The sequence below is a fragment of the Aegilops tauschii genome, chromosome 5, assembly GCF_002575655.3.
Source record: "Aegilops tauschii subsp. strangulata cultivar AL8/78 chromosome 5, Aet v6.0, whole genome shotgun sequence".
NCBI lineage: Eukaryota > Viridiplantae > Streptophyta > Magnoliopsida > Poales > Poaceae > Aegilops > Aegilops tauschii.
The window spans coordinates 408,886,262-408,911,522 of NC_053039.3; the positions used below are offsets into that span (position 1 = coordinate 408,886,262).

The 25,261-nt window shown below is 46.1% G+C and overlaps 1 protein-coding gene across 1 annotated transcript; it reads left to right on the forward strand.

Moving 5' to 3' along the window:
- Positions 1-18,875: 18,875 nt before the first annotated feature.
- On the forward strand, positions 18,876-19,907 carry LOC109753936 (protein FAR1-RELATED SEQUENCE 5-like). The gene has a single exon (XM_020312860.1). The coding sequence runs from the start codon at positions 18,876-18,878 to the stop codon at positions 19,905-19,907; it is 1,032 nt and encodes a 343-aa protein (XP_020168449.1).
- The last annotated feature ends 5,354 nt before the right edge of the window (positions 19,908-25,261 follow it).

Below are 25,261 nucleotides of genomic sequence, written 5' to 3' on the forward strand. Positions count from 1 at the left end.
ACTCCACATTGTTTCAAATGAAGACCAAACTCATAACTCAAATATTCACCCCCACGATCAGATCGTAGAAACTTTGTTTTCTTGTTATGATAATTTTCCACTTCACTCTGAAATTCTTTGAACTTTTCAAATGTTTCAGACTTATGTTTCATTAACTAGATATACCCATATCTGCTCAAATCATCTATGAAGGGCGGAAAATAACGATACCCGCCACGAGCGTCAACACTCATTGGACAACACACATCAATATGTATTATTTCCAATAAGTCAGTGGCTCGCACCATTGTTCCGGAGAACAGAGTCTTAGTCATCTTGCCCACGAGGTATGGTTCGCAACTATCAAGTGATTCCAAAAGCCCAGCAGCGTGGAGTTTCTTCATGTGCTTTACACCAATATGACCTAAATGGCAGTGGCCCAAATAAGTTGCACTATCATTATTAACTTTGCATCTTTTGGCTTCAACATTATGAATATGTGTATCACTACGATCGAGATTCAACAAAAATAGACCACTCATCAAGGATGCATGACCATAAAAGATATTACTCATATAAATAGAACAACCATTATTCTTTGATTTAAATGAATAATCGTTTCGCATCAAACAAGATCCAGATATAGTGTTCATGCTCAATGCTGGCACCAAATAACAATTATTCAGGTCTAAAACTAATCCCGACGGTAGATGTAGAGGTAGCGTGCCGACGGCGATCACATCAACCTTAGAACCATTTCTGACGCGCATCGTCACCTCGTCCTTAGCCAATCTTCGTTTAATCAGTAGCCCCTGTTTCGAGTTGCAAATATGAGCAACAGAACCAGTATCAAATACCCAGGCACTACTACAAGCATTAGTAAGGTACACATCAATAACATGTATATCAAATATACCTTTCTCTTTGCCATCCTTCTTATCCGCCAAATACTTGGGGCAGTTTCGCTTCTAGTGACCAATCCCTTCGCAGTAGAAGCACTCAATTTCAGGCTTAGGTCTAGACTTGGGCTTCTTCCCTTGAGAAGCAACTTGCTTGTTGTACTTCTTGAAGTTCCCCTTCTTCCCTTTGCCTTTTTTCTTGAAACTAGTGGTCTTGTTAACCATCAACACTTGATGCTCCTTTTTTATTTCTACCTCCGCAGCCTTTAGCATGGCGAAGAGCTCAGGAATTGTCTTTTCCATCCCTTGCATATTATAGTTCATCACGAAGCCTTTATAGCTTGGTGGCAGTGATTGAAGAACTCTGTCAAGGACACTATCATCAGGAAGGATAACTCCCAGCTGAGTCAAGTGGTTATGGTACCCAGACATTCTGAGTATGTGTTCACTGACAGAACTATTCTCCTCCATCTTGAAGCTATAGAACTTGTTGGAGACTTTATATCTCTCAACTTGGGCATTTGCTTGAAATATTAACTTCAACTCCTGGAACATCTCATATGCTCCATGACGTTCAAAACGTCTTTGAAGTCCTGATTCTAATCAGTAAAGCATGGCACACTGAACTATCGAGTAGTCATCAGCTTTAGTCTACCACACGTTCATAACTTCCGGAGTTGCTCCTGCAGCGGGTCTTGCACCTAGCGATGCTTCTAGGACGTAATTCTTCTGTGCAGCAATGAGGATAATCCTCAAGTTATGGACCCAGTCCGTGTAGTTTCTACCATCATCTTTCAACTTAGCTTTCTCTAGGAACGGATTAAAATTCAAGGGAACGGTAGCACAGGCCATTGATCTACAACAACATAGGTATGCAAAAACTATCAGGACTAAGTTCATGACAAATTAAAGTTCAATTAATCATATTACTTAAGAACTCCCACTTAGATAGACATCCCTCTAGTCATCTAAATGATCACGTGATCCATATCAACTAAACCATGTCCGATCATCACGTGAGATGGAGTAGTTTTGAATGGTGAACATCACTGTTGATCATATCTACTATATGATTCGCGTTCGACCTTTCGGTCTCAGTGTTCTGAGGCCATGTCTGCATATGCTAGGCTCGTCAAGTTTAACCCGAGTATTCTGCACGTGCAAAACTGTCTTGCACCCGTTGTATGTGAACGTAGAGCTTATCACACCCGATCATCACGTGGTGTCTCGGCACGACGAACTGTAGCAATGGTGCATACTTAGGGAGAACACTTGTTCCTTGAAATTTAGTGAGGGTCATCTTATAATGCTACCGCCGTACTAAGCAAAATAAGATGCATAAAGGATAAACATCACATGCAATCAAAATATGTGACATGATATGGCCATCATCATCTTGTGCCTTTGATCTCCATCTCCAAAGCACCGTCATGATCTCCATCGTCACCGGCTTGACACCTTGATCTCCATCGTAGCGTCATTGTCGTCTCGCCAACTATTGCTTCTACAACTATCGCTACCGCTTAGTGATAAAGTAAAGCAATTACATGGCGATTGCATTTCATACAATAAAGCGACAACCATAAGGCTCCTGCCAGTTGCGGATAACTTTTACAAAACATGATCATCTCATACAACAATTTATATATCATCACGTCTTGACCATACCACATCACAACATGCCCTGCAAAAACAAGTTAGACGTCCTCTACTTTGTTGTTGCAAGTTTTACGTGGTTGCTACGGGCTTCTAGCATGAACCGTTCTTACCTACGCATCAAAACCACGACGATTTTTTGCCAAGTGTGTTGTTTTAGCCTTCAACAAGGACCGGCCGTAGTCAAATTCGATTCAACTAAAGTTGGAGAAATAGACACCCGCCAGCCACCTATGTATAAAGCACGTCGGTAGAACCGGTCTCATGAACGTGGTCATGTAATGTTGGTCCGGGCCGCTTCATCCAACAATACCGCCGAATCAAAATAAGACGTTGGTGGTAAGCAATATGACTATTATCGCCCACAACTCATTATGTTCTACTCGTGCATATCATCTACGCATAGACCTGGCTCTAATGCCACTGTTGGGGAACGTAGCATGCAATTTAAAAAAATCCTACGATCACGCAAGATCTATCTAGGAGATGCATAGCAACAAGAGGGGGAGAGTGTGTCTACATACCCTCGTAGACCGAAAGCGGAAGCGTTAGGTTAACGCGGTTGATGTAGTCGACCGTCTTCACGGTCCAACTGATCTTAATACCGAACGTACGGCACCTCCGTGTTCAGCACACGTTCAGCTCGATGACGTCCCTCGAACTCTTGATCCAGCAGAGGGTCGAGGGAGAGTTCCATCAGCACGATGGTGTGGTGACGGTGATGGTGATGTGATCCGCGCAGGACTTCGCCTAAGCACTACGGCGCTATGACCGGAGGAGTAAACTGTGGAGGGGGGCATCGCACACGGCTAAGAGAACAATTGATGTGCCTTTGGGGTGCCCCCTCTCCTGTATATAAAGGAGGAGAGGGGAGGCCGGCCGGCCCTGGGGGCACGCCAAGTGGGGGGAGTCCCACTAGGACTCCTAGTCCTAGTCGGCTCCCTCCTTCCTTCCAATGGAGAGGGGGAAAGGGGAAAGAGGTTGAGAGGGAGAAGGAAAGCGGGGGCCGCGCACCCACCCCTTGTCCAATTCGGATTAGGCTTGGGGGCACACGCCACCTCCCGTGGCCTGCCTCCTCCTCTCGTAATACAAATCATCATCGAACGTTAAGCATGCGGACCCTACGGGTTCGAGAACTATGTAGACATGATTGAGACACATCTCCGGTCAATAACCAATAGTGGAACCTAGATGCTCATATTGGTTCCTACATATTCTACGAAGATCTTTATCGGTCAAACCGCAATAACAACATACGTTATTCCCTTTGTCATCGGTATGTTACTTGCCCGAGATTCGATCATCGGTATCATCATACCTAGTTCAATCTCGTTACCGGCAAGTCTCTTTACTCGTTCCGTAATGCATCATCCCGTAACTAACTCATTAGTCACATTGCTTGCAAGGCTTATAGTGATGTGCATTACCGAGAGGGCCCAGAGATACCTCTCTAATACTTGGAGTGACAAATCCTAATCTTGATCTATGCCAACCCAACAAACACCTTCGGAGACACCTGTAGAGCATCTTTATAATCACCCAATTACGTTGTGACGTTTGATAGCACACAAAGTGTTCCTCCGGTATTCGGGAGTTGCATAATCTCATAGTCAGAGGAATATGTATAAGTCATGAAGAAAGCAATAGCAATAAAACTTAAAGATCATTATGCTAAGCTAACGGATGGGTCTTGTCCATCACATCATTCTCTAATGATGTGATCCCGTTTATCAAATGACAACACATGTCTATGGTTAAGAAACTTAACCATCTTTGATTAAAGAGCTAGTCAAGTAGAGGCATACTAGGGACACTTTGTTTTGTCTATGTATTCACACATGTACTAAGTTTCCGGTTAATACAATTCTAGCATGAAAAATAAACATTTATCATGATATAAGGAAATATAAATAACAAATTTATTATTGCCTTTAGGGCATATTTCCTTCAGCGGCCGCTCGATCAAGCCGAACTTCGACATTTTTATTACCTTCCTGATTATTATTGTAAGTCCAAGGAAGTCCATGAAAACCCAAATCAAATATGTTGCAATCAGAGAGAACCTCACGAAAATTAGCCATGAGTTTATTTGATCTCTTAATCTGAGAAAAGTGCTCATTCTGTCACATTGCCTCATTAAAATCACCAACCATAAACAACGGCCGAGACCCAAGCAGTTTAATTCGCCTTAACAACTCCCACGTCACATAACTTTTGCTCGCCTTTGGTTCCCCATAGACAAATGTGCTTCTCCATTTACTTCCAACACCATTACAAATGTACATGTTAATGAAGTGTTCTCCATATTTGTTCAACTCCAAAGTGTACAGATCATCCCAAAAGACTGCTAGTCCACTTCCTTTGCCTGGCAGTGAAACAGTAAAAACATTTTTCATACATAACCGACAACGCAAACTCTCAGCATATTATTTATTTTGCCTTGTTTCGGAAAGAAAGATCTAGGTGTGCAACACACGACACACGTACGTAGCTACCTTTGCACTAGCCGGATACATGCCCATACACGACGCCTGGGCGCAGATTGGTTGACCTCGTCGGAACACACGTGACATGGCCAACACTCGCTACTTGTCCCCATTGTTCCTGAGGCCAACTCGAACGCACGACCCCAAATAGTCCGGCCATGTCCGTTTAGATGTAAATGGACGCAAATCGCGGTCCAACATACAGGATGATGAATGTCCGTTTTTTGTCCACTTTCGATCTATTCCCGGCCTAAATTTGGGTCGCGCTTGCGTCGAAACAGACAGTGCGCCGATGGGCGGGACGCGTGCCCTTGTCCTTTCACGGCTTGTCCGTCGGGGACACAATGCCCTTTTTCTCTTCCTCTGCACCACCCCTGCCCTCCCCCGTCGTCGCCGCCACCCATTTCTCCTGCCACGTCCACACTTTCCAGCCCGGCCACCCAAACCACGACCACCCCATGGCCATAGCGGCCCCAGGCCCGCGTCTCGGAGGATTTTTTGCTGCTCTTTGTTGCTGCATCCGGTACCAGGGAAGCTACGGCCGTCGCCGACGGCCGTAGATCCCAGCACCTTCCGGCAGGCGCGGGATAGCTGCCGGCCTCCAGCCGTCAACACCAACTTTGCATGCTGCTTGTGTGGGGAGCCCAAGGTGACCTTCCCGGTCGCGTCTCCACCAAGGCCGCAAGGTGTTCGACACTTTGCTCACAACGTACTATGGATAGTGGGGTGACGCTGTCCTGGACTAGGGGGTACTCACCACGTCGGCTCCCGATCAGTTAGATTGGGCTGAGGACCCCATGACCGCATACTCATGGGCTAGTTCGGACAACCCCTGCCGCATACAAGGAAGACTCCACAAGACTTGGCGCCCAAGACAAGGACTCTCCTAAACCCTAGGCCTCCGGTGTCTTATATAAACCGAGGCCAGGCTAGTCAATAGATGATCTCATTCATTACTACGATCTCGTGGTAGATACATGTACTCTGTACTACACCCATATGAAAACAATCAAAAGCAGCATGTAGGGTATTATCTCATCAAGAGAGCCCGAAGCTGGGTAAAAAACCCGTGTCCATGTTACCATCGCTCCAAGACGCCTAGCTTAGGACCCCTACTACAAGATACGCCGGATATTGAACCGACATTGGTGCTTTCATTGAGAGCCTGCTGGGTGATCGCTGCGGATCGATGGATGATCAGGTGATATTTTTTCAGTTAGATTTGTACTGTACAAATTATCTCCTTTGCAAAATTGTTGCTATCACGTCTGTGCAATTTTTGTCTGCGGCCAGATCGAAATTCTGGGCAGCGGCGGTGGTGCAACCTATATGAAAACGACAGCACATGGTTGGAAGATTTGTGGTGACCGAGGACCTGCCCACGCGGAGTAATACAGACGGGCTGGCCGACAGGAAGATCGGCAGCAATACAGAGAGAGGTTCCATCCTTCCTTTTTATACTTATTTTTTAATAACAATCCTTCGGCTAGTGTTTTGTCCCGTGCGTATTGACGTACTGGATTGACTGGACCCTAGCGTGAGGAGTAGTACTATACTACTAGTACTACTTGCTAGCCCTCACGTGAGATGTTAAATCTCCTGGTCCATATTGATTTTAATGTGATGACTAATGGCTACATCCCCGTTATTGTTAGCGGTCGGCTTCCTCGTACGAGTGCCAGGTTCAATGTATAATATTTTTCCTCGAGGAGCGAATTATTGCTTGGGCCAGTGTTGTTTGCTTTGCACAACCGAGGAGGATGAACACGTCTGCGTACAGTCCGCGCGAAGCAGCGCCGGTAGCTAAGCATAAATTCAGCTATGCGGCAACCCACAGGGAGATTTATTTCTTTTCCTTTTTAATTCAATACCTATGTAGTCGACAGCTGGTCTTCTACTTTTTCAACAAATACGCAGAATAAAAGTGCTACTACGCATATCGAGGATTGGCTTTGCAGCATGTTCGGCACGGATCAGTTCGTCCGTTTGCTTCGGTCTGCTACAGTCGTCGCTGCTGGCGTTCAGGTCGTATTTTTCCAAATTATTCGTTTAGCATTATTATACACAGAATATTTTTTGTTGGCCTGTACTGCATCATTTTGCCAGAGGAATTCTACTGTCGCTTGTACCGGGCATCAGTCCGGCCAGCCTCTCCCTGTCACCTGGGCAGGCCGACCTTCGCCGACATCGCCGTGCCACGACACCAACATGCCATCGAGCTAGCCTCAGCGCTCAGGCCATATTTACCAAACTTTTTTCGCATAAATTAATTATGCGCCCTTTTTTCAGTATTATTTTTTGGTTTGCACTGTTTTACATGTGCAGGAAATTGACTTAGATCGGGCCGCACTATCCCCTCGGCGTGGTGTCCTCGTCGCCCACCACCATTGACCGAATTGTGTCGTCGCCTTGGAGCGCTGCCCTGTGTTGGCAACCCCCCATCGTCGCTCCATCACCTCAGCTAGACTGAGGGCTTCACTTCTTCGGAGTGCCGAGTTCTTCGCTCGGCCACATCGGGCTTGGGGGCTGAGACCTTGTCCCGCACCAAGCTCGGACCGCGTCATCAATGCCGAACACATTAACCAGCTAAGTCGCTTTGACGCTCAAAAACTCCCAGTTTTAAATTTTGTTCGATTCGACCAAGCATTATACCTTTTTGGCAAAAAGTGGCTTGTGAAAAACTTCCTTGTCGAGACTTTGTTTGTGACACACAAATTCAAATACCCCGTTTACTTGGGGGCTTCCTTTATGAAGCTTTTCCTCTTGCATATGATTATACTTGTATGGCTTCGTTCCTTGTTCGTGTATTACCCCACAATATGCACCATGTTGACTTAAGTGTTCCGCAAGCTGGGTTGCCTCGCTCCTGTGTTTACCCCTACGTTCCCGATTGTTCGGCTAGGGAGTAAAGGGAGCACCTCTGCGATTGTCACGATCGGGTCATCCGAGCCGGACCTCAGACTGGGTGAAGCCGAAAGCTAGCGCTCTTATTGTTTTCAATTATGGTAGGCACACAACGGAACTCATGAGTACAAAAAATCTATTGCACAAGTCTCATAGTAACAATGAGCACCGAAGAAAGGTATCGGTGGGAGTACTATTTTCTTCAAAGATGCTTCTTACACTTCATCAGTAATATAGCATAAGTTCCCTGAGCGCGCTTTGTCTGTTACAGCCTTATGGCCTGATTGCCTGGTTATCGGAAACACCGTACCGTCGATATTCTCGACAGGTGGAGTACATAACACTTTTCGGCCCTTGACCGAAGAGGGAGAAGCCGACGGTCGGTTAAGACGCGTATAAAGTTCGGGTGAACACAAATATGATATAACTACTTTGGTACATACAATCATTATACATAAAATTCTTTTACCCAAGTCACTTGGGGCTCTTAAATTTGCATGAGTTGTTTTACAATAAATTTTTCTTCTCAGTCGCTGCAAAGTCTTTTTCTACCACTCCTTTATCGACGCGAGTGTGTGGTCAATAGCCGGGTAGCCTGATTTTTTTCTCTCAAACGCTCGAGTTTTAGTTCGCTGAACTGGCCTAACGAGAAACACCCCGCCTTCGGGATAGGGAGGTTGAAGCCGAAGGCTGGCCCGCTTGACGTCTTGAGATAGGACGCGTCATATTAAAGCATGACAGAAGCACTTTTTTCTCTAAGACCAATTTTTTGGATTGGCACCGAACACTTGATCTAGTTCGGACGTCAAGTTTTTCCTGAGGTTTTTTTTGTTTTCCAAGCCTATGGCACTTTAAAACAATTTGTGTGTTTCCAGCATAAGACTCGCAGTGCAACGCCGGACACCTTTAGAGATTCGGCAAAAACATTCTCGGATATTGCTATATATGCATTGGTTTCGAATTGTGTCTTCGGTCAATAGTTGGGTTGCCCGGCTCCTGTGCTTGCCGCCTACGTTCCGCTTTGTACGTCTAGGTGTGCAAAAGGAGAACCACTGCGATTGTGCTTCCAGCTCACATGGTTAAGCACCTCAGTGGAGAAAGCCGAAAACTGACTGTCACAATAAGCGTAAACTGGTCAGCGATCCGATGACTGTGTTAAATGACGGGCCGTTCATAACATTGGCTGAAGTGTTTACGGCTTGACCTAGGCTGTCGCCGAACACTAACCGGGGGCTAGTAATTGGCCTCCCCACTTTAAGCTCCTATGACTAAGTGAAAGTTATAAAGACCGCATATCTGATTGCCTCGTTTGCGTTAACACAACCGCCTTCGGGCACCGAGACGTCGGCTAAGGGTTGTCTTGTTATTGCGGAAACACCCTGCGTAGTATCTACAAAGGGGTAGCAGCCGACGATGGGCCACTTTCAATTGATAAACGGTCGCAACGGAGTCAACATAAACATATCATCGGTGTTTGTATTTAATATACAAGGGCTGCCTTCCGCAATCATCGTTATAAAGCCATCAATTTGACTTAAGATTTTGGCCAAGCTGGGTTGCCTGGCTCCTGTGCTTACCCCTACGTTCCCGATTGTTCAGCTAGGTGGTAAAGGGAGCACCTCTGTGATCGTTACTGCCGGGTCATCCGAGTTAGTACCTCAGACTGGGTGAAGCCGAAAGCTAGCAATCTTAAAGTATCACATTGGTCGGCAACGACGGAAGTAAAAAAATTTGGTTCATTAATACCATAGAATTCGGGAACTTTCCCCGAACTAAATCCTCAATATTTTTCTCCTGCATTGATCGGAGGTGAGGTTTCATGATCATGGTTGGCATGACAACCCAAAGGAAGGAACCGATAGCGGGACTATTTTTTTTGGAAGATGTTTCTTACATTAAACAGTAATACAACATATCTCTCTGCATACCTTTGTTTATAAAACCGTATGGCCGGATTGCCTTGTTTGTCGTAAATCTTTGCCCTTGTAAAGGCTTTATAAAGTAGGACAAACACTCCTCAGCTACTGGCCAAGGAGGTGGAAGCCGATGGTCGGTCAACAAAATTTTGTACAATGCGGATCCGAGCATTGATGATGAAAAGTATTTGGATACATAGAATCATTACACATAATTTGTGATTTTACTTTGGATATTGATCCTTAATTCGGCCACCCGTGCCCATATTAAAGCTCGGGGGCTACTGGGCTTCGTGCTTATTATTTACAAATATTAAAGGAGTACATCGATCCCCTGATCTGGTGTTGGCACCCGACCAGTGTCTCGGCGGCTACTGCATTGACAATCCAATGCAGAAAATTTAAAGTGCAATATAGTTTTTGAGGAGATTATTATCCTCGGGTTGGTCGGCCGCACCCAACCTGAGTCTCGAGGACTTTGCACACCGCGTTTCTATTCCTAAATATGCTGCCGAGCTGGGAATTGATCCTCAGGCTGATTTTATGAATCGACCTGAGTCTCAGGGGCTACTAGGGTCAGCGGTTTGATTTTTTCCTTCAGGTGCATCCCGGATATTAGGCCAACACGCACCTTGAGGGCTACTGGCTATACATCTCAGCAGAGATTACATTGCACAATTCGAGATTAAATTCATAAAAATCAGCCCATGGACGAGGTGGTGTACTACCTCGGATAAAGTCCGACGTTGGTGCTCGACTACAATAGACACCCCGGAAGCAGTCCGGCATAAAGCTCGGACGCCAGTGGTTGGCTCCGTAGAGGGCATTTCTGGCATTAAGCTCGGCTAAACTCCTTCGACTTTTTTGAGCCAAGGTGATCTATGACACCTCGGATATAGTCCGGCGTTGGAGCTCGGATACTCTCCGGCGTTGGAGTTTGGATTCAGTCCGGCGTTGGAGCTCGGATACAGTCCGGCGTTGGTGCTCGGCTGCAAAAGATACCTCAAATGCAGTCCGGCGTTGGAGCTCGGATGCAAGAGGACACCTTCGCACGGGGACAACTTCAAACCCGAGGTGGGCGTGAAAATAACAAGGCATTGATAAAGGCCGGAAACTTAAAGGGGCTCCTCGGATACCCGACGTGTAAACTCTTCGGATGCACTTTGGCGATCCTCAAGATCGAAGATGGGAAGATTTGTTGAACCAGTTTTCAAGACCGACGACCGAAGATGAAGAATAGTTCGGAAGATCGAGGAGCGTCCCCAACTTGAAGACCGGTTCAGGGGGCTACTGACGGTGTCCTGGACTAGGGGGTACTCACCACGTCGTCTCTCGATTAGTTAGATTGGGCCGAGGACCCCATGGCCGCATACTCATGGGCCAGTTCGGACAACCCCTGCCGCATACAAGGAAGACTCCACAAGACTTGACGCCCAAGACAAGGACTCTCCTAAACCCTAGGCCTCCGGTGTCTTATATAAACCGAGGCCAGGCTAGTCAATAAACGATCTCATTCATTACTACGATCTCGTGGTAGATATATGTACTCTGTACTACACCCATATGAAAACAATCAAAAGCAGCATGTAAGGTATTATCTCATCAAGAGAGCCCGAAGCTGGGTAAAAACCCCGTGTCCATGTTACCATCGCTCCAAGACGCCTAGCTTAGGACCCCTACTACGAGATACGCCGGATATTGAACCGGCATGGGGCGAGTATTTTTTTTTCACAACTTCATTTGTTCATCGGATGATTTGTCCTTGAATGACGAAGAGATTGTGGTGGCTACATTGGTCGTCCATGACCACATCGCTAGGCAGCGGCCTAGGTTCAAGGATCAGTCCAGGGCGCGCTCCGGCCTTGAACCACAATAGGGAGAGCGGCCACGCCTAGGTTCAGGAGATTATTTCCTTTTCATGTGTTGAAGACAATTTAAATTGGGTTGTAAAACTATTTGATTGTGTTTGTGTTCGGATGTGAAACTATTTGATTGTTAAACTATTTGCAATGTTTGATTGATTTGTTTGTAACTATTTGCAATGTGTATAGTTTAAAAAATGTATGCACGGAGGCTCCAGCCGACCGTGGCGGACAAGATGTTTGGGCGCATAGTCGGCGCATCCAAAAAAACGACCGGACGTTGTCTCCATTGCTCTACCGAAACGGACAAGATGAATGTTTGTTTGGGGTCATTGAAGCAGACCTGAGACGGTTGGTTGCTGTGCATGTCCCTGTCTCGCCGCCGCGGTTGTATCATTGCTGATGCAAGCGTGCGCGCGCGCGAGGAGTGGAGGAGACCTGCTACATCCGCAACCTCCTAGGAGTGCGGCGTGACCTGGCTTTTCCTTTTAATGGCTATTTTACGGAGGACAAAAAGGAACGAGAGAGAGAGGTGTGGGCCAACATAGTCAGCCAGAGTAGTGTGTGATCCCGACCGGGATCGTGTTTTTCCCAGTGGACCAAACAACATCGAACAGGTTTGAGGTTGAGCTTAGACCCGAATCACTGAATATAGGGTGTCAGACTTCAGGGATTCGAAGTTCTGGGTTTGATTTCGACTGGCTCTACAAATTTAAGATTTAAAATAGACTTCACTCACTGCTGAATGGTATATGAAAGAAATGAAAGACACAAGCAACTGCCGAAGAAGAAGCATATGCTCCAACCCCGTGTTGGTGTGGCCCGTTGAATACTGCTATTACATTGGATGCCAGTCAGCACATTGGCTCCTGCCATCAGCCGAATTAAACTCAAGCCCGCGACACAATCAGAGTTGTCACTTGTCAGAGGACATACAACCAAACAACTTTGGTGTAGACCCCGACAACTCTAAACAGGAACTCTTAGTCACAACCAATTTCTTCAATTACCTGAACGTATGACAAGCATTCAGAAACCATAAATTAGAGAACAATAATAATAACTACTAACATGACAATTGCAGTCTCATATATCAAAAAGACATGGATATGACATTTAATACAACTCCAGGGGTTATCCTCCTTTACAAAGATTTTTTTTACCAATGAAACAGTGTTGTACCTGGGACCAATCAGGAGATAAATACCACATGCACACCCCTTGTTATTTCAACAAGGCGCAACACCTTTCAGCACATTGTGGGTTTAGCAGACAACCCTTGTTATTTCTGCAAGGCAAGGCATGGCATGTTCCATGTTATTTCAGTAAGGGACGACACCACTAACTCAAGCTGCACCAACCAAAATGGCATAACACACCATTGTGAAGGACTCACTACACTGTAAGCACAGCTCTCACTGCTTGAGTGTTCTAGCAGAGCTGAGAAGGTTAGGTAGTTCTAGTTTCTTCAGCTCGGTCTCTGTTGCTCTCAGCCTCGGAATGACAACTTCAGAATCCTGTGCAGCTATCCTCTTCCACAGCTCACTCCAAGTAGGGCGCAGGTAGCAGTACTCGTGAAACATGAGCCCTCTCGTCCACTCGCGGTGACGGCAGTAGGTGGCCAGATGATCGATGAGGGTAAAAGGCCGCACTGAGGTTGGAAGCACCCCATTCCTGATGTCTTGTGACTGGCTCCGTGTCACCGTGCTCTCGAACAAGCCATTATCAAGTGAGTACACCTTAACAGGGTCCTCACTGGGCTTGGCAAAGTAGACACAGTTGGCGCTAATCGAAGGAAGATCCCTGGATGAGACGGACAAGCACCGGTCGCGGCTGATGAACAGCGCCCGGTCGCCGAGGCTGGTCACCCGCACGAGCTCCCGACGGCGACAAGCATGGCTCCCATGGACTCCACAAGGTAGTAGAGGCAGCTCTCAGCATAACCAAGCTCTTTTGGCACCTCGGCCACCACCAGATTGGCATGCGGATCATGATGAACTGGATACACCTGCACCAGCTGCCTCCCAGCTCGCGTCACACCGTATAGCCCGCCGTTGAACGGCAAAGTGTTGGAGAATTGGATATTGGTGTGGATGATCTTCCAGCCCTTGTCACCGGGCTGAGCGCAGATCACCAAGGGCATGTTGGGGAACCAGATCACGACGGCAATGGAGCTGGGGCCGGCGACACACACCGTGGCGTTCATCCAGACGAACGAGTCCATGGTGAACGATTCCTGCTTGCTGGGCACACAGTGGATGAAGGTGGCCAGGTGGGGCAGCTCGACGACGACGCGGGTGAAGGGGTGGACAACACGGATGACTGCGGCGCGCGTGTCAAGCACGATTAGGAGGCCGTCAGTGAAGCCGACGATCCGGTGCCGCCGGAGCCCCGGCAGGGAGAGCCTGGAAACCCTGCTGGTGGCCGTGTGGAAGAAGGTGATCGCGGCGTCTTCGACCGGGCGGACGCCGTTGCCGTCGCAGAGGGCGACCCAGCCACGCGGGTGGAAGCGGCGGGCGGCCAGCGTGGCGTCCCGCGGGCTGACCGTCGACGCGCGCCAGTGCGAGCACACGAAGCGGAACCGCATGTACTCCGTCATGTCCTCCGCCAGCAGCCGCTCGGCGATGAGGCTGGTGATGTCGGGGTGGAGCGACGTCCAATCCGGTGCCTCCGCCTCCGCCGTCGCCCGGCGCTTACTAGGGAACGCGTCGGCGTCGCCGTATGCCCTGCGCTTGCCTCCCAATACCGGCGCCCCCATCCTCTTCCCCCGTGCGCCGCCCCTCCGTCCACACTCCCCCGGCGGCCGGAACAGGGAGAATACCTTTCCCCTGTGCGCCGCCACACTCCGCCGGCGGCCGGCACAAAAAGGTGAGACCTTTCCCGGGCAAGAAGACCTAGATCTGGCGAGATCGAGTGGATCGCCTCGCCTCGGGGACGGGCGCTCCCCTGCCGGGCCAGTAAATATATAGTCGCTAGGGACTAGGCGCCGCTCCGAGAGGCCACCGTATTCGTCTCCCTCCGGAGTCCGAAATGCAGCCGGCTCCGACGAAGTTCGGAACTCGACTTGAAGGAGTAGATCGAGCGGTAACCGCGTCGATCCAGTCCGATTGAGCCCCGGGGCGCGTGGGAGGTGGGTGGGGAGGGGGTCCTCGCCGCCGTGGCGTCGCCTTTGGGCTTGGCCAGCGGAGACAGTTGAACGGGGGGGGGCGGGGGGGGGGGGGGGGGGGGGGGTGGGGTGTGCCAGTCTGGGGTGGAAGAAGAATGGAATGGCCGGGGAGTTGGGGTCACTTTTTTTCTTTTTTTTTGTTGGGGTCAGGTAGAGTCGAGTAACTGCGGCCCGTTAGACCCATTTTGCTGCCGCCTGTGTTCTATTTGCAGCTCAACCCAATCGAAACGCCGGGATACCGCACAAGAGCGTGGGCTTCTAAAAAAACGTTCCGAGACCACTTGGGCCGGTCCACGTATCGTGTGTGGGGGTATGCTCGCCAGCCTCACCTCCACAATACACACGCGTCACAACTTCGACTCGGTGGCACCCGTTGGCCAGGGAGTAAATCAGGGCACACACCCGTAAAAGGAAACCCCTTGCCAGCTGTCATGTATAAAAAGAAAGAGCTGCCCCCCTCCGTAACAGAGAGATGCCAAAAGATCCGGTCCCCACCAAATCAAGGACCGAATCAAAACGCACCCACGCACCCTGGACGCCGCTGCCCAACGCAGCGTCCACCCTACGCTAACCACGCAAATATCTGGACCCATCTCCCCTACTTCTCCTTCCTCCTCCCCCTCGTTTCCCCCCAAGAACGCCATTGACACTGCATCCAGAACTCCATGGCTACAGCTGAAGTTTGACCCAGCCCCAAAAATCCAACAACACCTACCAGGAAACTCTTGCCCCACACCTCCTCCCCCTGTTAGCCCTGCCTTCTCCTACATCTGCTCGTAAGTCTATGTTCATCCTCCCCCCCCATGGCCAACCTCTTTACTGCACAAAAAAAAAGGATTTGCAAGTAAAAAAAAGCATAAGACATAGGAGGGACAAAAAAACAGTCAAAAAAGCATAGGAATTGTAGAGAATTAGCATCCACATGGTTAGCAAAGACTCGGATCTGGAAAAGCAGGTGCTGTTCCAAAAAAACACATGCTTGTAGGCAAGTTGAGTCGACAGGGTTGGCAAGTTGAGTTATATCTGCAGGCAAGTTCTGTTTCCCCCCTAGTTTTTGTTGGGATGTATGGATTTACACTAGTTTCTGGAAAAATGTAGGCAAATCATGTTCTGTTTCCAGGCAATTGCTGTAATGTAAAAAAATTGGGCAAGTGTTGTAATGTAATGCAGGCAAGTCTTGTCCTAGTGCAGGCAAGTGCTGTAATGTAATGCAGGCAAGTGCTGTAATGTAATGCAGGCAAGTCTTGTTCTAGAACAGATAGTAGTACCTAATAAGATGCCTTCTTTTGGACATTGTGAAAAAATTTCAAGATCAGCTGTAAAATTTCATGTATAGTGGGGCTAGCCAAGTTGATGAGATAAAAAATGTGGGCAAGTACTGTAATACAAATGTAGGCAAGTCCTGTTTCTACTACAGGCAAGTGCTGTAAAAATAGAAGTTTTTTATTCAGTAATGCAGAAAAGATATGTAGCATGAGAGATAGGTAGAAAGAAGTACCTAATAAGTTGCCTTCTTTTCGACTTCCTTGCCAACTTCACAACCTTACTACCAATAAAAAATGGTGCTTCAGTATTTGTGAATCCTGTATACAAAACCTGTGGCAACCCCAGATAGAACTTTGGCAGAAGTGAACCAGAAAGCTACGAGACATTAGGCAAATGAACAACATAGTAGTATAAGGATGTTCTGCAAACGAGTTATACAAAGCTATGTCATGTCCAAGCACGCATGTTCGAAACACATATCATATATGGTCCACGGCATCACAAAAAGCTAACGAAAAAAAGAAAAGAAAAACTACATAGTATTCTTCTGCCTTGTTCATATATCTGCCACTGTAACTTCATCAGACACGAAGAAAATGGAGAATCATAAGCCATCTCTTTCGCTTTTTCGCATTTCCTGATAAAGAACAAAGGATAAACAGAAAAACATTAAAAAGAGCCGCTGTTGCAGAATGAAGGGCATTGAAAGATATTAAATGCAAGACAGAAAATGAACATTCATTATTGTATCAAATCTATATTGAACATTTGCTTCTAGAGTTGCCTTATTTAGTTGCCTGTAAAATCATTATTTCCTTTTTTGTCAAAACAGGGTGGAGATGATTGACTTAAATGAATTGCCTGATGATGATGGTCATTCTGAAGTGCGTTTTACGGGTGGAATTGGAGTTGAAGACCCCATGTACTGCACGCAGCCTAATGCCCCACTACCTGGTGGTGTCTACAATGAAGTTGTAGGAGAATCGCCTAATCCCATCAGCACCCAACATGCTCCTGCTGTGCCTGAAGAAGCTATGCAGACAGAAGGCGACACTTACGATGACACAACAACGTTTGCTGAAACAGGTGGAACTATTGGACAAGGGGTTGTGGGAAATGATAATGACGATGAAGCTTGGTCCCAACCAAGAGAGCCTTTCATAGGCATGAGGTTTGATACTCTTGAGTGTGCTCAAGAACACTACAATGCCTACGCTCTCCGACTTGGGTTTTCAATCAAGATGAACACTTCTAGGAAAAACACAAAAACTGGAAAGCTGGAGAAGCAACAATTTGTTTGCAACAAGTTTCGAAAACCAAAAGTTGACGATGGAGGTGCGGAAACTGTCCCTGCCCTAGATGTGATTGAGGACACTAATGGAGATGCAGAAGATGGTGCGGACGATGAGATCGCCTTCCTTGATGATGAGTGCAGGAAAAAAAGAAGTCTAAGAAAAGAAAGCGGGATACAATAGTGCAGACAGGGTGCAAAGCAAGGATGGTTGTGAAGCTAAAGGATAGTCGGTGGGAGGTGGTTTTCTTTATTGCTGAACACAATCATGCATTGGTTGATAAGCCATCACTAACTAAGTACCTTCGATCACACCAAGGCATCCCCCCAGAAGAGAAACTGTTCCTGAAAAATCTTCATAATTGTAATTTGACCACAGGTGTGTGCACTTTTCAAAGAATACATTCTGCATTACTACATTAGCATTCCAAAAAACTGTGTTTACATTTCATGCAAAAAAACACTCTGCATTTACTACACTTGTTTTAGTGCTCCAACATAGTCACCTTGACAACTTGAGCAACTTGGGAAGCACAGCTGCAGCAACTAGTTGCAAACCAAAAAAATACAGGCAACCTGGCAGCTATAAGTTAAGCAAATTGGGTATGCAGCCTGAGCAATTTGTGGCTTCTACTAGGTAGGCAACCTGACAGTTATAGGTTAAGCAAGTTGGGTATGCAGGCTGAGCAACTTGTGGTTATCTACTAGGTAGGCAACCTGACTGTTATAGGTTAGGCAAGTTGTGTATGCAAACTGAGCAACTTGTGGTTCTCTAGTAGGTAGGCAACTTGCCAGTTATATGTCAGGCAAGTTATGTATGCAAATTGAGCAACTTGTGGTTCTCTAGTAGGTAGGCAACTTGCCAGTTATACGTCAGGCAAGTTGTGTATGCAAAATTGAGCAACTTGTGGTTCTGCTACATAGGCAACCTGATAGTTATATGTCAAGCAAGTTGTGTATGCAACTTGAGCAACTTGTGCATTGAAGCCTGATTTTTTGGCTGCCTTTTGTTGCAGGTCGTATGATGAACATCATGTCTGAATTTTATGGTTCAGAGCTAATTGTGCCTTACACAACTAAAGCGATATCAAATCTGAAATCAGGCTTGAATACGTTTGACACAAAGGAGGGAGATATGATCGAGACAGTTTCCTACTTCAAGGATCAACAACAAAATGACCCTGATTTTTTCTACAAGGTCAAATATGATGAGGAGGATAGGGTTGTCAATATGTTCTGGGTTGATGGAGCAACACGTAGGGCGTATGCTGAGGCTTATCATGATTGTGTCTCTTTTGACACAACATACATGACAAACATGTATAACATGCCATTTGCGCCATTCATTGGTATCAACCGCCATGGACAGTCGATCATGTTGGGGTGTGGGTTTGTTAGGTAAGAGTTGGAAACAAGCTTTGATTGGTTGTTTGGGGCGTTTCTTGAAGCAATGAGTGGTCAAGCACCTGACAACATCATAACTGACCAAGATATTGCAATGGCTGAATCGATTAAGAACATTTTCCCTGGAACTGTGCATCGGCGATGTCATTGGCACATCATGAAAAAAGCTCAAGAGAAGCTCGGGTCAATGTTGGGCAGGAACCCTGGATTGTCAAAGGATTTCAACACATGTGTAGACTTTAGCTTCACACCGGAAGAATTTGAGGCAAAATGGGCTGCTCTAATGATGAAATATCAGGCTGCTATTGGCACACACTTTGACAAACTCTACGAGTACCGTGCAACATGGGTGCCGTGCTACTTCAAGCACCGGTTCTACCCATTCCTACAATCGACACAAAGAAGCGAGGGGTTCAATGCTGTGCTGAAGCGGTATGTGAACCCACATGGCTCTATCCTAAACTTTGTGAAGCAGTATGAAAAGATTCAAACACATGTGCTTGTGCGGGAGGGTGTGCAAGATTATAGGATAGAGCACTTGCAAACTGATTTGTGGTCACCTTTCCCCATTGAGAAGCAGGCGTACGAAACATACAGTAGAGACTTGTACAAAAAGTTTCGTAATGAGTTTGAAATGATTGGGAGGTACAATGTACGTCCCCGGGGTGCACATTTATATGAGCTTGAACCTAATCAGGAATGGGTTGCTAAGTATGGGGACAGGCACTACTTTGTGTCAGTTGAAAGTGATGCAGGCAACTACACTTGCGAGTGCTGCAAGATGGACAGAGATGGTATCCTCTGCTGCCATATCTTGAAGGTATTTACCCACCTTGGAGTGGATGAAATACCACCGCAATACATTCTTAAGAGGTGGACTCCCCTAGCAGTTCCTGATGCGCCCCCCGCTGTCCAAGAACAAGCAGATGAAATGCCCCCTTTGTCAAAGAAGCAAATGCGACATACAAACCTGCAGATGGATTTTGCAAGCTTGGCCAAAGTTGCCTGTGCATCCGATGCTGCGGCAGAAGTTCTGAAGAAGCATATGCGTGCGGCTCGGACAGAGCTTACACGCTAAAATTGACCAAGAAAAAGAAACCTCCAGTGGCTACGCGTGCCAGACGCACTCAGCCTGAAACAACTACTGATGCTCCCACTCAGCCACCATCGTTTTCAGCGCAAACACCTGCTCCATCTCGTAGTGGGAATACGCAAACAACTACTGGTGCTCCGCCGCCGCCGCCCTTAGAGGGTGCTGGAGGCTCAGGTGCTCCTGTTCCACTGTAGCCTGACACCCCTAGAGGTTCTGCACCTACTCCAACTATTCCAAGGGACACACCAAAGTCCAACACGAAAGGGAGAGCGAAGTCTAAACGAATTGAATCAGCACTGGAACTACACCCCAAAAGGAAGAAAAAATGTAGTTTCTATGGTTCTGTTGACCACAATGCAGCGAGCTGCGAGGCAAGATTGGTGTGAAGGCCAAAGGAGGAAGCGAAAAAATGCCCCCAAGTTTTTTTGTCATTGTTCAATGAGAGAGCTCATGAAGCTGTATTGACATTTTGGGCAACTTAGAACCATTTTTGTGGTGTGCTTGATACTTGGTGTTGATTTTTCATTTGTCCTTGCTGTGACCATATATACGTTTCTTTTCCTTGCTTAAGCAAAGTGGTAGTTGGTAAAACATTTGTGAAAAATGGAGGCACTATTTGCTAGCATTCCTATAACTACTTGCCTGCTCTTCTTAAAAGAGTTTGTCTAGTTTCAACATATTTTTTTGCATTCCAACTTTGGCCAAGTACATGAACTATGATCCCATAGGTACTTGATGGTCAAAAATAGCAAAATTCACTGAATGAGTGCAAAAAAAGGAAGGTGTGATAAAAAATACCTACGGTAGTTCCAGGATTTCCTTCCAAGGAGCTTTGTTGTGAATATCTGAGACCCAGATGCTTGTCAGCTGCTTCCTGATGTTTGGAATATCACTTGGTTCGTATTTTGGAACAGCCCTAGCAACCCATTTGTTGGTGTTCATCAGCCCGTAAATGCCACAGTCGGTGCTGTTTGTAACAAACAGGAGGCAAGAAAAATTTGTTTGAGAAACTGCACGTAAGTAAAAACTGGTTTTTGAATAATTGATATTGGGAGAAGTTGCTTACTCATTGTTCTACCTCGGGACATCGATGTCGACTAGCGGATACTTATCCAGCACAACACGTGAGTGGCCATAATGATGCTCCCATAAACTACGAACAGTTGCTGCTATCAACCTAGCGTTCTTGTCCAAGACAGGATTTTCTAGTGTCCTCCAGGAATCAAGGACTTCGAACCTCTTGTCTCTTATGTTCAAGTTAAACACCCAGTAATGATTCCCTGATATTGGTTTTTCTGGATCAATGTTCTCTAGGATAGGAAACATAATCTGGATAGAAAAGCATTTTCCAGAAAAAAACAAATACGAGATGCTTGTAAAGAATATGAGGCAATTTGAATGCTTGTAAAAAATGAGGCAATTTGAGAAGAAAGTACTTAGAAAAGAAAAGAGGGGAAAACATTTTTTGATGAGGCAACTTACAGGTACAACTGAGGCAACTACATGTTTCATAACAAGCAAGTTTATGTGGTTTCCTTAAGTTTCATGCTACACAAAGTTCTCCCCCGAAGCAAGGTGCAACGAAATATAAAAAGGTTGAGACTGAGGGCTATCTAAAAAATTGAGCTAGACTTGTCATTCTACGGAAAGGAACATAAACAACTTGCCAACTATATTTGAGACAAGAACTTGCAAGATGATGAGGCAAGTACTTGTAATTGATGAGGCAACTACTGGGTTAGGTAATTCAAGCAAAAAAATAAAAAGCAAGCAACTTACAGCTACAAATGAGGCAACTACATGTTTCATAGCAGGCAGCTTTGTGGTTTTCTTAACTTTCATGTTACACAATTGATTCCCTTGAAGCAAAGGTGCAACGAATATAAAAAAGGTTCTAGACTTGTCATTCTACACTTGCCAACTATATTTTTGAGGAAACAACTTGTAAGATGATGAGGCATGTACATGTAATTGATGAGGCAACTACTGGATCAGGTAATTCTTTCCTGAAAAAAACCAAGCAACTTACAGCTACAATTGAGGCAACTTCATTTTTCATAGCAGGCAAGTTGTGTGATTTTCTTGACTTTCATGTTACACAAGTTCTTTCCTGAAGCACAGGTGTATTGAATAAAAAAAGGTTAAGTCTGTGTCTCTCTAAAAATTTGGGCTAGACTTGTCATTCTAAGAGAACAACATAAACAACTTGCCAACTAGATTTGAGGCAAGAATTTTTGGAAGATGATGATACAAGCACTTGCAAAAAATGATGAGGCAACTAGTGGTTTAGGTAATTACAGGGCAAAAAATAAAAAGTCGCAGCTTGTTAACTTCTATTGTTTGAAGCAAGTAGTTGCAACTTGTTACGACTTGCCAGCAAACTAAAAAAAAATAGTGTACTCACCATGTCTTTTCGGTCCAAGTGATTTGACTTGTTAAACCTGGCAGTAATCTCTTTTGTAGTCCATACCATCTGTTGTAACCTGACCTGTAGAAAACAGATAGACAGAAACGGAGCGAATGATGGAATTTCCATCAAGAAGGGGAGCAAAAAAGGCAAAAAGGACACTGTAAGGTGCAACTCTTACCAAGAATTTAACTGGCATGATAACCTTCTTCGAGTCTGCTGGCAGGTTGTAAATTATAGACTGTAACCCAACTTGGAAAACATGCGAAACGACGAAACCACCACACTTCATGGACTCCGCAAGCTCCTTCGCAGATACAAAGTATCTATCGAAGTCGATGATTCTTGGGCTGTACAATAAATTTGCACAGGACAAAATAGAAAAGCATGAAAATGTAAACCTGCCTATACATGAGTATTATAGCTGCCTGAAAAAACAACAATGAAGACGGTGACGTTACATACATGTTATCTCTATCGGGCGATTCTTCTGCACTGCGCCTTGCATGCAAAATAACAGATGCATATAAGCGGTTGACTTCGGGTTTGCAATAGAATTCCTTTTTGTTGTCAATGCCCGTGAAAGGTGATCTCAAAGATGCTGATGGCTTGATGAGCCTCCTCTCAAATTTGTTCGTAATTACCTCCCCTGAACTGCTACTGCTAGAAAACTTACCACCTGACCCCACATCTATTTCATTGTTCATTTTCTCTGGTGTACTAAACATAGCAGAATTAACTGAATATTTCCCCCTTCGCTCTGCTTCAGCACATGCTGCCTCTAGTTCCTCTTCGTCCCACACAACATCATCAAGGTCTATTACTTCTCTTATGCTCGCTATTGCGATATCCTCTGTTTGCATGTTAAGAACTTCATCCCATTTGTTGATGTCCTTATCTCCATCTTCAGGGCCAGGTTCCAACTCATCGAAAATCACTCCAAAACTGGGAGCTGGGCAGTAGTCATTGCACATCCCGGACAACCTTCTACTCTTGAGTTCGTTGGCTGGCTCTTCAACTATTGTCTGTGGTGGGATGTGGATGGGAGCATTTGTTGGAGCAACACACTTGTCTATAATTTCATTTATTTTGTCTATATCAACAGTTTGATGCTTGTGTGGTACCGGTGGCCAGTTCTCCTTGTTTGCCTCACCTTGGAGATGTCTTGGAGGCAAACTTAGGTTGGTCTTTAGTAACTTTGCTGCCGGTCCTACATGTCTTACATCAGTCCCTGCAGGCATCATCTGTTCAGTGCCCCTCAGCTTGTTCTCTGGCGCTGCTTTATTTCCACCGGTCATATCTGAGGTGGCAGGTTGGTGGTTCCTTGCAGGCAAGTCAGCAATAGTATTGGGCAAGTTCTAGTTGGGTAGTTGCACTGTTTGTTTCCCAGCCATTGTAGTTGAATTGGCAAGCTGAGGGGGCCTTGCAGCCAAAACAGCAACATGGCTAGGCAACTTCTCCTCTGGCACTGGTCTTATTCCATCAGTCGTGTGTGAGGTGGCAGGTTGCTGGCTCCTTGCAGGCAACTCAATAACATTGTTGGGCAACATCTCGAAAGGCACTGGTTGTTTTGGATCATTCTTTTGCACAGGATCAACCTGAGGACTCTGGGCAGACAACTTAACGATAGACCTAGGCAACACATCCAGTTGGCCTTGTTGTTTTGTACCAGGGTCTGGAAAGTTGTCAATGTGTCGGTTCTCATCAAGCAACTTCTCTCCTGTGGTTGGCAACTTCCCCATTGAACTTGCTTGTTTGATAGTGCCAAGTTTGCAGCCTTGCTCAACCGGCTTCTGAACACTGTAAGTTGCCTGACATTTTGCTTGACTTGCCTTGTTAGCCAACATAGTTGCCTGTTGAACTTTTCCAGTTTGGCCTCTATGTTTGAGTGATGGTGTCAGTGCCTTTGGTTGCATCCTTTCTGCAACTGCAACACGGTTTGGGTCCAGGTTGAACGACACTCTCTTTTGCTTCCTTGGTGCAATTGATAGTAAATGTTTCTTAGAAAATGCTTGCGGCAGATTTATTCCATAAACTGCTCGCATGAGTTAAGTCTGCATTTTGAGGGGACATGACTCCTCATGATTGAATTTGATGCCTGTTTCTCTTTCCTCCTCGTGAAACACCATCTGACCGAATAATGTCCTCGCATATAAGTGGGGTTTCCGCCCATCAAACACTTGTGGCAATTCAAGTTCCTTTTGAAAAGGGTCCCACTGCTTCTTGAACTCCATCTTGACAATATCTATAAGTGAAAATGTTTCTGCAGCATCTGCTGCTTGCTGTTTGCTGTCATTCTGCTTGATAAAGAAATTTGATCCAGAGTCTTCATCCCTACTGCTGCTTGAACTTCCTCCTCCTTCATCTCCACCAGAATTGTTTGTCCTGCTGGAACCTCCTGTATTGGCTCCTCCGCCATGGTCCTCATCGCCTCCATTTCCATCATCGTTTTTCTTGCCTCTACCCTTCTCAACATGGTCCTCACTGTCCTCATCTTCAACAACTTTCTCTGTCTCATCATCTTGAGCTGCCTCGCTTTCCGGCACATCAGCCTTGTTTACCTCTTCCTCATCAACTTGTGGGGCACTGTCGTTCCCTCCTTGCACATTGCCGATGTCCTTGCCACTATTGTCCTTGTTTTCTGTTGTTTTCTGTCATTGCCTCCATGACTGGTGTTGTCATCATCATCATCATCTGAACCATTGTTTCCACTGTCATCCCCTGAGTTACCGCTGTCTGGTTCTAATTCATTGTCTTCGTCGTCGTCCTCATCCTCGCTCTCTTCGTCTGACTTGAATGATTCCTCATCCTCACTTGAGCTGTGTTCAATCACTCTAGGTGTTGCTCGCTTCCTCCGAGAACTAGTATGTTCACTTGGCTGTGGGTTATTGTCTATGTTCTTGCTTGATCCAGGTTGCCCCTCGTCAAGCTT

What these genes read in the sequence shown, in the direction of transcription:
- LOC109753936 (XM_020312860.1), top strand. Translation starts at nt 18,876, where the DNA reads ATGAGTGGTCAAGCACCTGACAACATCATAACTGACCAAGATATTGCA.